This window comes from Megascapheus bottae, chromosome 14, assembly GCF_031878675.1.
Source record: "Megascapheus bottae isolate mThoBot1 chromosome 14, mThoBot2.hap1, whole genome shotgun sequence".
NCBI classification, from domain to species: Eukaryota; Metazoa; Chordata; class Mammalia; order Rodentia; family Geomyidae; genus Megascapheus; species Megascapheus bottae.
In genome coordinates this window covers 24,344,043-24,359,672 of record NC_143522.1, presented here as the reverse complement: position 1 = coordinate 24,359,672, position 15,630 = coordinate 24,344,043, and the positions used below count along the sequence as shown (strand labels likewise).

Below are 15,630 nucleotides of genomic sequence, written 5' to 3'. Positions count from 1 at the left end.
TTCATTCTTTCACTCTGATGGTGTTGAAAATCAAACCTGCAAGCATTCTCCCACCCATTAAACCTGGGCCTTATTTTTTTGTTGTCTGTTTTTTCCAATGCTAGCTTTTGAAATCTGGTCTTCAAGCATGCTAGCACTGAGCAACGCCATCACCTCCTTACTTTTCTTGTAAGAGACAGGGCCTTGCTTTGTTATCTAGACTAGCCTCAAACATGACAGCCTCCTGTCTCGGCTTCCTGAATATCTGTAATTTGTGGCTATAGACATACACCCCTATGCCTGACTAAAATGACTTTGTTTTAGCTAAATTTATTGACTCAGCCTAAGTGAATTTTCATTACTTGACATATTAACTTAAAATTACAATACAGCATAATCTTTATATTACTAGACCTTTCCTGCTGGGGGCGGGGGGGGGGGAAGGGGATTGTTTTTTTTTTATTGCCCGTCCTGGGGCTTGAACTCAGCCTGGGAGCTATCTTTGGGCCCCTTTTTGCTCAGGGGTAGCACTCTACCATTTGAGCCACAGCATTGCCACTTCCAGATTTTTCTGTGATTAGTTGGAGATTAGTGTCATGGACTTTCTTGCCTGGGCTGGCTTCAAACCACAATCCTCAGATCTCAGCCTCCTGAGTAGCTAGGATTATAGGCATGAGCCACTGGTCCCGGGCTAGAAAAATGTTTTTCAATCCACTGGATGTCTTTAGTTCACAAATGCCTTTATATTATTTCTAAAAGTGAAGATGGAACTACAGTTAGAATGGTGCTTTTGTCCTTTAGAGTCCTTCAAACAGATCTTGAACGAGTCTTAGAAGGAAACGATGGGTCAGGAGTGCTGGATGAAGATGAGGAGGGTCTGCAGAGAGCACTGACACTAAGTCGCCAGGAAATGGACCTGGAAGATGAAGAAGCCGATCTCCGCAGGGCTATTCAGCTTAGTATGCAAGGTATTCTTATTTTATAAATATTTTAAAAAATATTTCATGAATATTTTTATGTGGATTGATTTTTTTTCTTTGAAGAATTATTCCAGACTATTCTTAGTTTCCCTAAAGTTTTAATATATGATTAGAAGTTCATTGACAAGTACTATAAAAGCATTAGCTATGTATATAATAGCTATATTATACAATGACTATATATAAGCTTTTCTTTTTAGATTTTTTTTTTGCTGGTATAGATTCATTTTTAATATATTTTAATTTTAATTCTTTCATCAAAAGCATAGTAATGATAACTTCTCAGACCTAAGTTGGCTTTTGGGCTTCCATGCTCACAGCTGCTATATCCCATATAAATGAAAGGATAATCCCATATAAATGAAAGGATATTATCTTTTAAATCTAATCTACATTAGATCTTTTTTTAAAATTTTGTTGTCAAGGTGATATACAGATGTACATACATAAAGTAGTGAGTATATTATTTGTCGAACATTTTTCTCCCATTTTCCATCCCTTTGCCTCTGAGCCTGGGTACTGTTTCTGAGCTTCTTTTGCTCAGTGTGAATGCTTTACCACTTGACACAGTGCCATTTCCAGCTTTTCTGAGTAGTTTATTGGAGATAAGAGTTTCACAGACTTTCATGTCTGGGCTAACTTTGAACTTCGATCCTCAGATCTCAACCCCTGAATAGCTAGAATTACAGGCGTGAGCCACCAGTGTCAGTTATATGAGGTCTTAATCAGTTTTTCCCTAAGACTTGCACTGCCTTTTGGTTTCTCTTGTGTGTGTGTGTGTGTGTGTGTGTGTGTGTGTGTGTATGTGTATGCTTGAATGCATATGCTACCAGTCCTGAGACTTGAACTCAAGGCCTGGCCTTTGTACTTGAGCTTTTTACAGTTTTATGCCACAGCTCCACTTCTAATTTATTGTTGATTAATTGGAGTTAGGAGTCAGGAATTTTTTTTCTGCTGGCTTCGAGATCCTCAAATCTCAACCTCTGAGGAAGTAGTATGAAGCCACTGATGCCTTCCTTGAGGAACATTCCTCAAAGAAGAATAAGACAGCTTGAATTGGTAAAGAAAACAGCTGTTATTTATTCTGCTTTATTTTCTTTTCAGGTAGTTCCAGAAATGTACCTCAAGATCCTCCACAGTCATCAAGTACAAATCTTACTTCAGAAGAACTACGGAGAAGAAGAGAGGCCTACTTTGAAAAGTAAAGTAGTTGGTACAAATTAAAGTTGTATATTTAAATTTTGATTTGGCTAGTCTCTAAGCAATTAATTGCTTACTACCTGATCTCTGAACATACCAATGAATTTTTTTTTTTAAATTATAGCAGATAAAGCATAAAATAAGGGCCAGGAGTGTGGCATAGTGTAGCATGCTCACCTAGCATGCACAAAGCCCTGGGTTCAATCCCTACAACTGTATACACAGAAAAGGCCAGGAGTGGTGCTGTAGTTCAAGTGGCAGCGTGCTAGCCTTGAGCAAAAAGTGTCCAAGGACAGTGCCCAAGCCCTGAGTTCAAGCTCCAGGACTGGCCAAAAAAAAAAGCATGAAATAAATTTAGTTATAGGGGGCTGGTTATAAGTCGGTTCACACCTGTAAACCTTAGCTATTCAGAAGGCTGAGATATGAGTATCGGTGTTTAAAGCCAGCCTAGGGAGGAAAATCTATGAGAATCTCTCTCTCTCTCTCTCTCTCTTTTTATTTTGGTCAGGATAATGTATTCAGGAGTTACAGTTACATTCATCAGGTAGTAGGTACATTACTTCTCACACATTAATACCCCTTCTCGTGTTTTTGTCCCTGTTTCCCTCCTCCCACCCTTTCCCCTCTTGTTTTCCCCCCTCCCCTTCCCTATTTCAAATAAACAAATAAGCATATATACAATATACCAGGAAACAAAACATGAGATTAACCATAAGGGCAAAAGAAAAGATGAGAAATAACATAGTACATTAAGAACACCAATCATTGACAAAAATTAAAAATTAAAAAAATTTAAATTATGCAACTTGTAGGCAGGGACAGGAAAAGGGAAATGAGGAAAATCTAAGAAAAGGGTGACAATGACCAAGCTTCATCATGCTCATTATCTGATTTATGGAATTGTAACCCCTTTGTTAAACAATGATTTTTTTTTTTTTAAGTTTTAAGAAGTCTTAGGTAATTGTGATGATTTTGCCTTTGTTAACTGGCACTATTCTCGCTAGGCTTGACATTTCAACTGTAATGTATAGTTTCTTTTCCAGTACAGTCTATATGCGCCTATTTAGATGTCCTTGTTTTCCCCAAGATTTGGGAAGTTTTATGCAATAATGCTATGAATAGCTTTTGTATGCTTTTATCAGCTCCTTCTTACTCCACAGATTATTAAGTTTGACCTCTTGATTATTTCCAGAATTCTTATATTTTGGCAGTACTTTTTGAATTCAGTGCCTTGTACTTACTAGGCATGTATCCTACCACTTGAGCCATTTTCCTAGTCTCTTTTGGATTGGCTGTTTTCAAGATTGGTCTAGATTTATGCTCATACCAACCAATTGAATTCTCCTTTTTTGTACTTCGCTTTGTAGCAGGAATGATGGATATACACCACTGGACCTAGACATTGATTTCCCCACACCTTGGTTAAACTTGGTAAACTTTACAACACAATAAAAATATCTGAGTGGAGAGAGGGAAGTGGGGACAAAAACATGAGAAGTAGTATCATTGTGTGAGAAGTAATGCACCTTCTATCTGGTGAATATAACTGTAACCCCTCTTTACATTAAAATAAAAAATAAAAAATAATTTAAAAAACTGAAGAAGAAGAAGAAGAAGAAGAAGAAGAAGAAGAAGAAGGAACACCAATCACACAAGCTCTTGTTTCCATATCCTAGAGTTCATTTCATTTAGTTGTGAGACTCTTTTATCTCAGTTTAATCACTGAAAAGCCAGAAGAGGTAAGACTCAAGTAGTAGAGTGCCAGTCTTGAGTGAAAAAGCTCTAAGAGAAAGCCCAGGCCCTGAATTAAGCCCCAGTACCAGCACACACACACACACACAAAAAAAAAAGGTTGAAAAGGAGAAACTTAGTTCTAGTGCTAGACAGCATAACATGAGATTAGGTAGGTAAAGAAAACCTAGAAGACTTTGTTCATCAAAAGAAAAAATGGGGGGCCGGGAGTTTTGCCTAGTGGTTAAAGTGCTTGCCTAGCATGCATGAAGACCCGGGTTCAATTCCTCGGTACCACATACATAGAAAAAAGCCGGAAGTGGTGCTGAGGCTCAAGTGGTAGAGCTCTAGCCTTGAGAAAGTCCAAGGACAGTGCTCAGGCCCTGAGCTCAAGCCCAGGACTGGCAAAAAAAAAAAAAAAAAAAAGAAACAAAAGAAAAAATGGAAGCCGGGCGCAGTGGCTCCTACCTGTGTTCCTAGTTATTCAGGAGGCTGAGATACGAAGATCATGGCAGCTCAGGCACTAAAGTCTTGTGAGACTCTTATCTCCAATTAACCATCAGAAAACAGCAAGTGGCACTGTGGCTCAATAGTTGTGGTGGTAGCCTTTGAGCTGAGAAGCTCAGGGACAATGCCCAGACCCAGAATTCAAGCCCCACCACCAACAAAAAAAAAAAGAAAAGATAAACGGAAGCTAGGCACTCATGTTTCATGCCTATAATCCTAGCTACTGAGGAGGCTGAGATCTGAGAATCACAATTCAGAGTCAGCCTGGGCTGAAAAGTCCTTGAGACTTCTCTCAAATTAACCACCAGAAATCAGAAGTGGCATTGTGGTTAAAAGTGTTAGAGCACCTTGAGCAAAAAATCCTAAGTTTAAACCCCACTACCACCAAAGCAGTAAAAAAAAAAGCAGTGACTAAGTACTTTTTAGTAAATGAATACTTTGTTCGAACATTTGAGAAGTACCTTTTTTAAATATCTGGATATTGGTATGTCTCCTTCCTGGTTGGAAGGTAGTTGACTTTGGTTGTAGATGCATAGGCTTTCATCTTCAGCCTCCTGATTTGACCTAAACTATGGTGTGAACTTGAGAACCAGAGAAAATTATATATATTACATAGTCCCGTATTAATCATTATATTCACAAAATATTTTACATAGCTACATGTTGCTGAAAGGAGTTATGAGCTACTTTCTTGGTGTTTGTTGGTTTGTTTTTTGTGCTGGTCTTATGGGTTAAACTTAGGACCAAGTGCTGTTGCTTGGCTTTTTGCTCATACCTGACTCTACCACTTGAGCCACATCCTCAGTCTAGCATTTTTGCTGATTAATTGGGAATGGAATCTTGGACTTGTCTGCCCAGTTTGGCTTCAAACCAGTGCCCCATTTAGTGTTTGTTTTTAATAGTGTCTTCTCAAAGGTACTTTTCAGTGGTTTCTAACATTACTTAGGATCTGTAAACTAACAGTTTCAGAAGAATAAGTGCTGGATACTCTCAAGTCTCTTAATTTGTTTCATACTCAGATTTTATACTTTTATAATATTTAATACTGATACATTTTTTTATATACTTAATTATTAGACTAATCATTCTTGCCTTCTGTGGTATTTATGTCTGTGACTTTTGATATGTAGAACAGCTTACTTTCTATCAAATAGATCTTCTCATGATGAATTTATCTTTAGGACTTTTTGTATTTGTTTTATAACATATAATTACCTTTGAATGTTTCAGGCAGCAGCAGCAGCAACAACAACAGCAAGTAGACCAACCAGAACAGATTTTATATCCATGTGAAAGACCAACAATAAGTTCAGAAAGACTCGGGAGTGATCTAGGTACAAGTCTCTGAAATTGACCTATCTGACTTATTTGCATACTCTGTTTGGTACACAACTTCCATGTGATTTGTGCCTTATATTCTTTATCTTTACTCTTTAATCATATTAAAACTTAATTATTTTCTGCCAGTACCAGGCATGCTTGCTCAGCTTCCTTGTTTAGCTGGTATTTTACTACTAGGCCATGTCTCTAGCCCAACTTTTTGCTAATTGAAGATGTAGTCTTTTGGACTTTTCAGTCAGAGCTGGCTTTGACCAAGATACTCTGGATCTCAACTTCCTAAGTAGCTAGAATTAGAGGTATGAGCCCCTAGCACCTAGCTATTAATCATATTAAACCTTTTTTTTTTTTGGTGCCAGTCCTGGGCTTGGGCTCAGGGCCTGGGCTTTGTCCTTGGGTTTTCTCAAGGCTAGAGCTCTACCATTTGAGCCACAGCACCACTTCTGGCTCTTTTTTTCTGTGTATGTGGTACTGAGGAATCGAACCGGGTCTTTGTGCATGCTAGGCAAGCACTCTACCACTAGGCCAAACTCCCGGCCCCTCATATTAAAACTCTTAAATGAATTTGTAATCTATCAAATTTCCTTAAAGAGCAGCAAACTAGAAGAGTCAATTAGTAATAACTGATTTTAAAATTATAATCATAGTACCAGGGCTGGGAGTTTGGCCTAGTGGTAGAGTGCTTGCCTGTATACGCTTAAGACCCAGGTTCAAGTCCTTGGTACCACATCCATAGAAAAGCCAGAAGTGTACTTAAGTGGTAGAGCCCTAGCTTTGAGGAAAGCCCAAGGACAGTGCTCAACCCTGAGTTCAGTCCCCAGGACTGGCAAAATATATATATATACATATATATATATCAATTATAGTACTTAGAACATCATAATAATAAGTACATTTTCAAAATATTCTCCAGAGAGAATAGAAAATAAACATTTGCCCAAATTTAAAAAACAAAAAACTCACACACTTGAGTGTGATTCAGTGAACAACAGAAAATGTAGTTATTCATTAGACTCTGATTTATAGGTCTTTAACTTTGACTAGTGACTGGTGGTAGAAGTTGAGTGAAAAGTTAAACTATCTGACAAAGGACTCAGAAGGATATTATGAAGAACTCAAAAGAAAATTCAACTGGACACCAGTGGCTCTCACCTATAATCCTAGCTACTCAGGAGGCTGAGACCTGAGCATCAAGGTTCAAAATCAGCCTAGGCAAGAAAGTCAGTGAGACTTAGCTCCAATTAACCACCTAAAAACTTTGATGTAGAGCTCTGCCTTGAAGTGAGAGAGTTCTGATCTTGAGTAAAAAAGCCCAAGACCAGAACTAAGCCTGGAGTTCGAGCCTGACTTAACAAAAAAGAAGGAAAGAAAACAATAAATGGGTGAAGGATTTACAAAGGCATTTCACCCCATAAGATAGAGATGACAAATACATAAAAAGACACTCAGGGTCATCAGTTATTAGGAATATTCCAATTAAAACCATGGTGAAAACTGGGTGTTAGGCTCAAGTGGTAGATTGCTCTCATTGAGCAAAAAAGCTCTTTGAGTTTTACTTATGTAAGCAATAACTTTTGGGGACCAGGAGTGTGGCCTAGTGGTAGAGTGCTTATCTAGCATGTACAAAGCCCTGGGTTCCATTCCTTGGTATCACGTACACAGAAAAGGCTAGAAGTGCTGCTGTGGCTCAAGCAGTAGAACATTGTCCTTGAGAAAGCTCAAGGATAGTGCCCAGACCCTCAGTTCAAGCCCTAGAACTGACCCAAAAAAAAAAAAAAAGAAAGAACTTTTGGTTGAAAATGAGTTGAATCATACATGGGATCTTTTCACCTTTGCAGCTTCCTGTGAATTGACAATTACTTCCAAATAAAAAAATTTTTTATGGGCTGGGAATGTAGCCTAGTGATAGTGTGCTTACCTACCGTGCAGGAAGCCTTCGGTTTGATTGCCCGGAACCACATACATAGAAAAATCCAGAAGTGGCGTTGTGGTTCAAGTGGCAGAGCACTAGCCTTGATCAAAAAGTGTCCAATGACAGTGCCCATGCCCTGAGTTCAAGCCCCAAGACCAAAAAAAAAAGTTTTCTAAAATGAATTGTAATACAAATCTCAAATATATCATGCTCAGTGAAGAAACATGTTCAAGGCACTTTTTACTTTATTACTTATGTATTTCCTATATGATTGATTCCATTTATATGAAAGGGAAAACTAGTTGTGAGTCACCAGGGAGCAGCAAAGAGGAATTTGGAGGGACAATGGAATGGTGTGTATCTGATGATGGTCTTGGTTAGGCAACTCCCAGCATCTGTCATAGATTCTAAAACTAGAAGAGAATTTTACTTTTATTTCTGATTAAAAGGGGCCAGGAGGTTGGCCTAGCGGTAGAGTGCTTGCCTAGCATGCACGAAGACCCGGGTTCGATTCCTCGGTACCACATACATAGAAAAAAAAGCCAGAAGTGGTGCTGAGGCTCAAGTGGTAGAGCTCTAGCCTTGAGAAAGTCCAAGGACAGTGCTCAGGCCCTGAGCTCAAGCCCAGGACTGGCAAAAAAAAAAAAAAGTTAAAAAGGAAATGAATATTCAAACAAATGTATTTCCTAAGAATTTACCTTTTTCGAGGAAGTTGTAAGAAAGGCTGTGTTTTCTTTCCCAGCAGGTGATGCCCTGAGTGAAGAAGATATGCTTCAGGCAGCCGTAACCATGTCTTTAGAGACTGTTCAAAACAATTTGAAAACAGAAAGAAAACAGTAGTTCCTTGACAAATCATTTCTATATTCACATTTCCTAACATTGTCCTGTGTGGTTACAGCACAGGGTCCATTTTGGTCATGTGTCAGGGGTATCAGTGTTTGCCAGAGGAAGGGAGATCCTTAGTGTGCCGACAGCATGATGAGAAAGTAAAAAAACATGGGCCAGGTGCAGACTCGATTATGATCCTCCAGACACTAGCCAAGCAGGCATTCTGCAATTAAAGAAATTTAAAATAGTTTTTCTAAATGTACCTTTTTTTTTTTTTTTCAGTGTGCAATACGTAACGCCTAAATCTGGGGCACCTTTTGCAAGCCCACTAATTAGCTCTTGCCTCAGAACTTGATCTATACAGTTATTTTCTTTTTCATTCTGCCATAATTTGGCTCGCATTCATCATCTAATAATTGCTTTTATTTTGCATTAACTAAATTGACCTTGTAGGAAAGTGTCATCCATCTTGATCTATTAGATAGGGTTCCAGAAAGACCAACTTTTCTTCCCCTAATTACATGTAACATGCACTTGGATTTTTTTGTTATTTTATCTTATTGTAATTTCTGTGCTATCTGGTTTACACATTATTTTTTTCTTTTTTTTTTTTGCCAGTCCTGGGGCTTGTACTCAGGGCTTGAGCACTGTCCTTGGCTTTCTCAAGGCTAGAGCTGTACCTCTTGAGCTCATAGCACCACTTCCAGCTTTTTCCTATGTATATGGTACCAAGGAATCGAACCTGGGTATTCATGCATACCAGGCAAGTACTCTACCATTAGGCCAAACTCCTGGCATCTTTTTTTTTTTTTTTAACAATCTTTTTGAAAGCTGATGATCTTTTCTGAAGGTCTGCTTTTAAAGCGGGATCATTATTTCATGAGTTCAGTGCATTCCTAGACTCAGAAATCAGCTTTGCACACGTATTTGAAAATAAACACGCTTTTTGTTTTGTTTTGTTTTGAAACGTATGAGCAAGTGTTTCTCCGATGCCTTATGGATGTCTCTTCAGTTATATCACAATCTCTCAGCTTCATTTTAACCTTCTTCTTGTACTTTATTATTCTTTAATTGAGAAAGGTAGGGAATGCGTAGTACACAGCAGATCAGCTTATGAATCCTGGCACATTCACCACTGTGAATATTTGATATGTGGGATTCAGCCCTTCAGTTTAGGCTAGCAGTGAGTTCATTTTATCTATTCTATTCTTCTATGACTGGAGCTTTGTGTTCTGTTTACAGCTGGTTCCTGGAATGTACATATCTGCTTCACAGTTTTTAGCAGTGTAGCTAAACAGATGATTATCTGAAACATGCAAATAATTGACTAATGAAATTTATAGTATAATTTGACATTTGTATCATGTCTAAATAGCTTAAGAATTGTAAAAGTCACAGTACTTAATGAGCCTGTAAATAAGAAAGTCCTTAATTTTTATAAACTTTTTTTTTTATGAGGATATTCAGTTTCTTGCTGGGTTACTGCAGTGGCATGATTTGGGTGAAAATTAACCATGTCTGTCTGAAATGGGTGTTTTAGATTGTTACCTGCTCTCTATCCCTTACTCCCAACCCTTCTTAAGGCCCTTATAAATGCTGAATTGTACATAAACTAGAATTCAAGAAGCCAGCTACGTAGAGAAGTACAAATGCGGTGTGTTAATGCCGGCTATGTGAAGAAGTGTAAGTATGCTGTGTTACCCCTAGTGGTGTGTGGCTGCACACATTTTATCAGGGAAAGTTTTTTGATGTAGGATTTACTGCTAACTAAAAGAGGTGGAAAATATGTTTATTTATGATTAGGAAATAACTTTTTCTTGGATAGAGCAGATGTTTTCAGTCATGATTTTGTGCCAATTAATTTTTTCTGAAGTTATTATCAGAAAATCAGACATTATTATTTTTTTAATCTAAGGTTTTCTTTTAACAATTGAAAAATGTTTCAAAAGAATTATGAAACTTTAAAACTGCTAGGGGTATTTGGTTTTTTGTGAATGAATGTGCTATCATTGAAGATTTGTCATCATCACAGTGAATCATATTTTCTATAGACATTTGGCCTTTTACTTGTTCCCTTTGAAAAATTACAATAAACTTTCACATACTTGATAGGCTACCTAGTATAAAAGTGGAAAGCTAATATGCAGCGCAGAGTTCTAATTTTAGAGTTTTATAAAGTTTATATATTATATATCCCAGTTAAAGCAAAAAGGAAAGAAAATATGTCATATTGAGAAAATATAGCTTGTTGATTTTTATTAGGGGCTTTTGAAGCAGACCTGAACATACACTGGATACATTTAAAAGTGTTTAGTTTGTTTTTAAACTCTAACATTTGACAGGCAGATCTGGAATCACCATTGATCCTCCATCTTGTTTGACCTAAATTTTATCTGAATGTTTAGATTCTCTTCTTTAATTGATCAGTCAATAGGAAAAAAAAATGCCATTGCTTATAAATATACTATAAAAAAAAAACTGTCTTGCTCAGAACTATGTAAAAATTTCCGTTCTGTTTTACTAATTGGGAACGCTTTTATGTTTAATATTTAAACTATTTGTATCATTTTTCTAATGTATAATTGTCTTTCCAAGATTAAATATGTATAGTAGTGATGTCAGTGTTACGAGACTGAGCAACTTGGAAAATACCACTCCCAATTTTTTAGATGTCATGGATTTGCTGAATAATTTACATTTTAAAAATTCGAAGTGCCAGGTGCCAGTGGCTCATGCCTACATTACAATCCTAGCTACTAAGGAGGCTGAGATCTGAGGAGCGAGATTCAAAGCCAGGCAGAGCAGGAAAGTCTGTGAGATTCATCTCCAATTAACCACCAGAAAACCGGAAGTGGCTCAAGTGATAGAGAGCAGTAGACTTGAGCTGAAGTGCTCAGGGACAGCTCCCAAGCCCAGAGTTCAAGTCCCGTGACCAAAAAAAATTCAGAATAAGTGAGGCTCCTGTGGTTCACCCCTATATTCCTAGCTTCTCAGGGAGCTGAGGTCTGACAGTTACGATTCAGAGTCAGCCCAGGTAGAAAAGTCAGACTTATCTCCAGTACATTACTCAAGAGAAAGCCAGAAGCGACACTATGGCACAAATGGTAGAGCTTCCTTGAACAAAGGAAGCTTGGGGACAGAGCCCAGGCCAAGAGTTCAATCCCCCTGATGGGCAAAAAGAAAAACGAAAACAAAATAAAAAAAATCCTTCCTCCCTACCCCCTGCCCTCAAAATATTCAGAGTAGTTGACCTCTAAAAACAACAATATACATTTTTACAGTAATTAACATGCAAATACTTCAGTAATTAAATGATCTGTTGAAAGAATTGCTTCAAACTCTACATTAAACTTTTTATCTTGGCCAAATAGTTTACAATTCATAGAATATTTTAAGGAAGTGCTTTTTTTCCTTAAAACTTGATTTTCTTTAATTAAGGCTTTATTCATGATGCCAAAGTTAATGAGAAAGAAAGGAAAATTAGTTGAGTATTATTGACAATACTATGTGTATTTGGCTTTAACATCAAGCTGAATACAATAAATTGTATTCTGATCATTTTGAATGCTTGTATTCAAGATGTAGGAATTATTTTCTAAATAATGCCAGCGCCAACATAATTAAAACTGGCTCACTAGATTTGTACAAATCCAAAGATTTGGGGCATAATTTAAATATGCCTGAATTTAAAAATCTTAATAATTCTTGATCTTTAAAAATCTAAAAAAATTTTAGGATTCAATAATTAATATTCAAATGTCTTATTAAAAACTTTATCTGGGGTCAGGTGCTGTGGCTCATGCCTGTAATCCTAGCTCCTCAAGAGGCTTAAATGTGAGGATCATGGTTCAAAACCAGCTTGATTACTAAAAGTCTATGAGATTCTTATCTCCGGTTAACCACCAGAAAACTAGAAGTGGCTCAGGAGGTAGGGCAGTAGCCTTGAGTTGAAGAGCTCAGGGACAGCACCCAGGGCCAGAGTTCAAGTCCCAGGACCAACCAAAAACAAACAAAACCACTTTATCTGGGGGCTAGGAGTTTGGCCTAGTGGCAGAGTGCTTGCCTATATGCATGAAGACCTGGGTTCAATTCCTTGGTACCATATCTATAGAAAGGCCGGAAGTGGTGTTGTGGCTCAAGCAGTATAGCTCTAGCTTTGAGAAAGCCCAAGGACAGTGCTCAGGCCCTGAGTTCAAGCCCGGTCTGGCCAAAAAAAAAAAATTGCATCTGCAGCTGTGTGTGGGTGTTAGCTCAGTAGTAGAACACTTGCCTATGGCATACTCAAAGCCTTGGGTTCAATCTCCAGCGCCAAATAAATTTAACACCTAAAACCTTTATCTGCAATTAGAAGCTTTAGACTGGTGTTTTCAATGTGACTTTTATAGCTGAGAAGGTAGCTCAGTAGTAAGGAGTCTTACCTAGCATGTCAGAGCCCCTGGATTCAGCACCTAGAGAAAACAAAGCTTTTCATGGGGAATTGTTCATAGGTCTTACAAATGTGAAGATACATGTAAACTTTTTAATTGAAGAAACAGACTGGATCATGTGGTTGTTTCAGTAATGTGAATAATCTTCCATGGTTTCATGTTCGAGACTGGCTTCCTATTGTTTTTTTCAAAGTCTTATACATAATAGAAAATTTTGTTTGAATCTTTATGAATGAAAAGATATTTGACATAATTTCTGACTATTTTTTTATATTTTGACAAATACTTTTGCTGTTTATCCCCAACATCTAGCATTTTAAGAATCAATAACAACTAAATCTGTGGTAATTGGCATGTTTAATACAAGTAAAGTAATTCGGATTTTAGGACTGAATGGATTTCATAGAAAAAGCATTAGTGTGGAAATTGATTTAAGAAGCAATCATGTGTCTCTTGCCTAGTTTAGGTTGAGTGCTTGTTGGAATCTTTTTAATGCTATTTTTATTGAATGAGGAAAACACATTTGGAATGTGGTTATCTAATTTCTATGACACTGGACTACTAGGAGTAACTTTCTAAGATTACTCTTCTGCATCAATTTGAAATTCAAGTACACAAACGTGAAATAAGAAGCATCATCTTTTACCCTGATACAAGTGCACTAAGGCAGTGCTGTGTGCTCAGGACCCAGCTCTGCTGCCCTCTCTTCTCCTGGAGACACTCCACACACAGGCTGTCCTCTCTTCTACTCCTTGAAAGCCGGGCTTCCAAAGCACTGTGGAGGGCTTTGTTGTGGATGTGGATGATCAATAAGTTGTATTTTAGATATGAAAGATTATTAAATAAAGAGTTTGTTTTTTAAATTTCTGTTGTGTGTTTATCATTCATTAGTCCATAGCTCTGCTATTCAACAGGATCAGAAAGGAGGTGAGGAGTTAAGAGAAGCATTGTCTATGAAACCTTTTTTGGGAGGGAGGAGAATCCTGGGGCTTCAACTAGGGTCTGAGCACTGTCCTTGCCACTTGAGCCACAGCACCACATCCAGCTTTTTCTATGTATTCGGTAGGAAAGAATCAGACTTGGGTCTTTGTGCATGCTAGGCAAGACTTTACCACTAGGCCAAACTCCCAGCAGCATCTATGGAACTTCTTTATCCACAGAACATTCTTACCCAGCTGCACTGGTCAGTCAAGCCAGGGGAGTTGCCAATAGCCTGCCAAAGGGTCTACTATCCCCTCATCTTCTTTTATTTTTTTATTTTTTTTTATTTTGCCATGATAGGGTTCAAACCCAGGACTTTGTGCATACTAGTCAAAGGCCTCACCACTGAGCTACATCCCCAGTCCTTCCTCCTCCCCTAATGTTTCTCAATTCCACATTTTAACTGGAAACCTGTTATTAAATTTTACTCAATTTGCTCTTCACCACTTGAGAGGTACATGTACATTAGGGGGAAATTTTAAGTCAGTTGTGGGGCCGCTTGATGTTCCTGAGCTCTTTGGCTTTTTGAGTCACAACACCGCTTCTGGTTTTTCTAGTGGTTAATTGGAGATAAAGAGTCCATGGGCTTACCTGTCTAGGTTGGCTTTGAACTGTAGTCCTCAGATCTCCACCTCCTGAGTAGCTAGGATTACAGGCACGAGTCATCAGCACTCAGCCTAGATTTAAGTGTGTATTGCCTTATTCAATTCTGGACACCAGAATCCAAATAAAACAGCCTTGAGCCACAAAACATTTCAGTCAACGATGAATGACTTAAGCAGCAGTCTCATAAGATTGAAGTATAATCCAGGCCCAGTATTGGACAGGTCCATCTGGGTCTGTAAAGTACATGATGATGCCTGCAAGATGGTACAATCACCTAATAATGCACCCTCAGTACTGCCTTAGTGATTAAACAGCATTTATAGCTGGAATCAACAGAGTCTGAGGAGTATATTGTCTGAATTTATAATGCTGTATTATTTCAGGATTGGAAGCAAATATTAAAATGTTTTTCTTAGGTATAAACCTCAACATACTTTACAGCTCTGTACTAAACAAAAAATTCATTGAATTTGATTTGCCACCAAATGGCTCAGATCTTCACATTCATTAAAATAATAGTTATTTTTATCCTAGAGATTTGCTTAAACTCTGGGCCTGAGCGTTGTCCCTGAGCTCTTCAGCTCAAGGCTACTGCCCTGTCCTTGAGCCACAGCCCCTTCTGGTTTTCTAGTGGTTAATTGGAGATAGGAGTCTCACACTCTTTAGTGCCTGGGCCAGCTTTGAACCTCAATCCTCAAATCTCAGCCTACTGAGTAGCTAAGATTACAGACATAAGCCAGCATGTCCAGCTGATTTGGGACTTTGAAACCATTTTGTTTGCGTGTCATCAAATGCTCAAAGTTTACACCACGGCTAATTTCACTCCAGCTGACTTCTTTAGGGTTTAGACATTTTTATCATGCTTCCTCACACATCTTGGTTTTTTTTGTGTGTTTGTTTTGTTTTTGCCAGTCCTGGCTTGAATTCAGGGTCTGAGCACTCTCCTTGGGTTTTCTCAAGGGCAGAGCTCTACCACTTGAGCCACAGCACTTCCAGCTTTTTCTATATATATGGTACTGAGGAATCAAACCTGGGTCTTCATGCATGCTGCACAAGCACTCTACCACTAGGCAAAACTTCCAGTCAGCTTCCTCATACATCTTAACCCAAATCTTCCCAAATCAGATATTCTATGAGTATT

General features: G+C 38.1%; 1 protein-coding gene across 3 annotated transcripts in view; it reads left to right on the top strand.

Moving 5' to 3' along the window:
• The window catches only part of Atxn3 (ataxin 3), a 28,592-nt gene extending 14,827 nt beyond the window's left edge, over positions 1-13,765 (top strand). For 2 of the 3 annotated variants that reach the window (XM_090344720.1, XM_090344718.1), the window contains exons 8-11: positions 781-947; positions 2,064-2,160; positions 5,628-5,731; positions 8,390-13,765. In XM_090344720.1, coding sequence (XP_090200846.1) covers positions 781-947; positions 2,064-2,160; positions 5,628-5,731; positions 8,390-8,487 — 466 coding nt within the window. In that variant the 3' untranslated portion in view covers positions 8,488-13,765. The remainder of the gene's footprint in view (positions 1-780; positions 948-2,063; positions 2,161-5,627; positions 5,732-8,389) is intronic. The other variant, XM_090344719.1, reaches the window with a different exon arrangement.
• Positions 13,766-15,630: the final 1,865 nt, after the last annotated feature.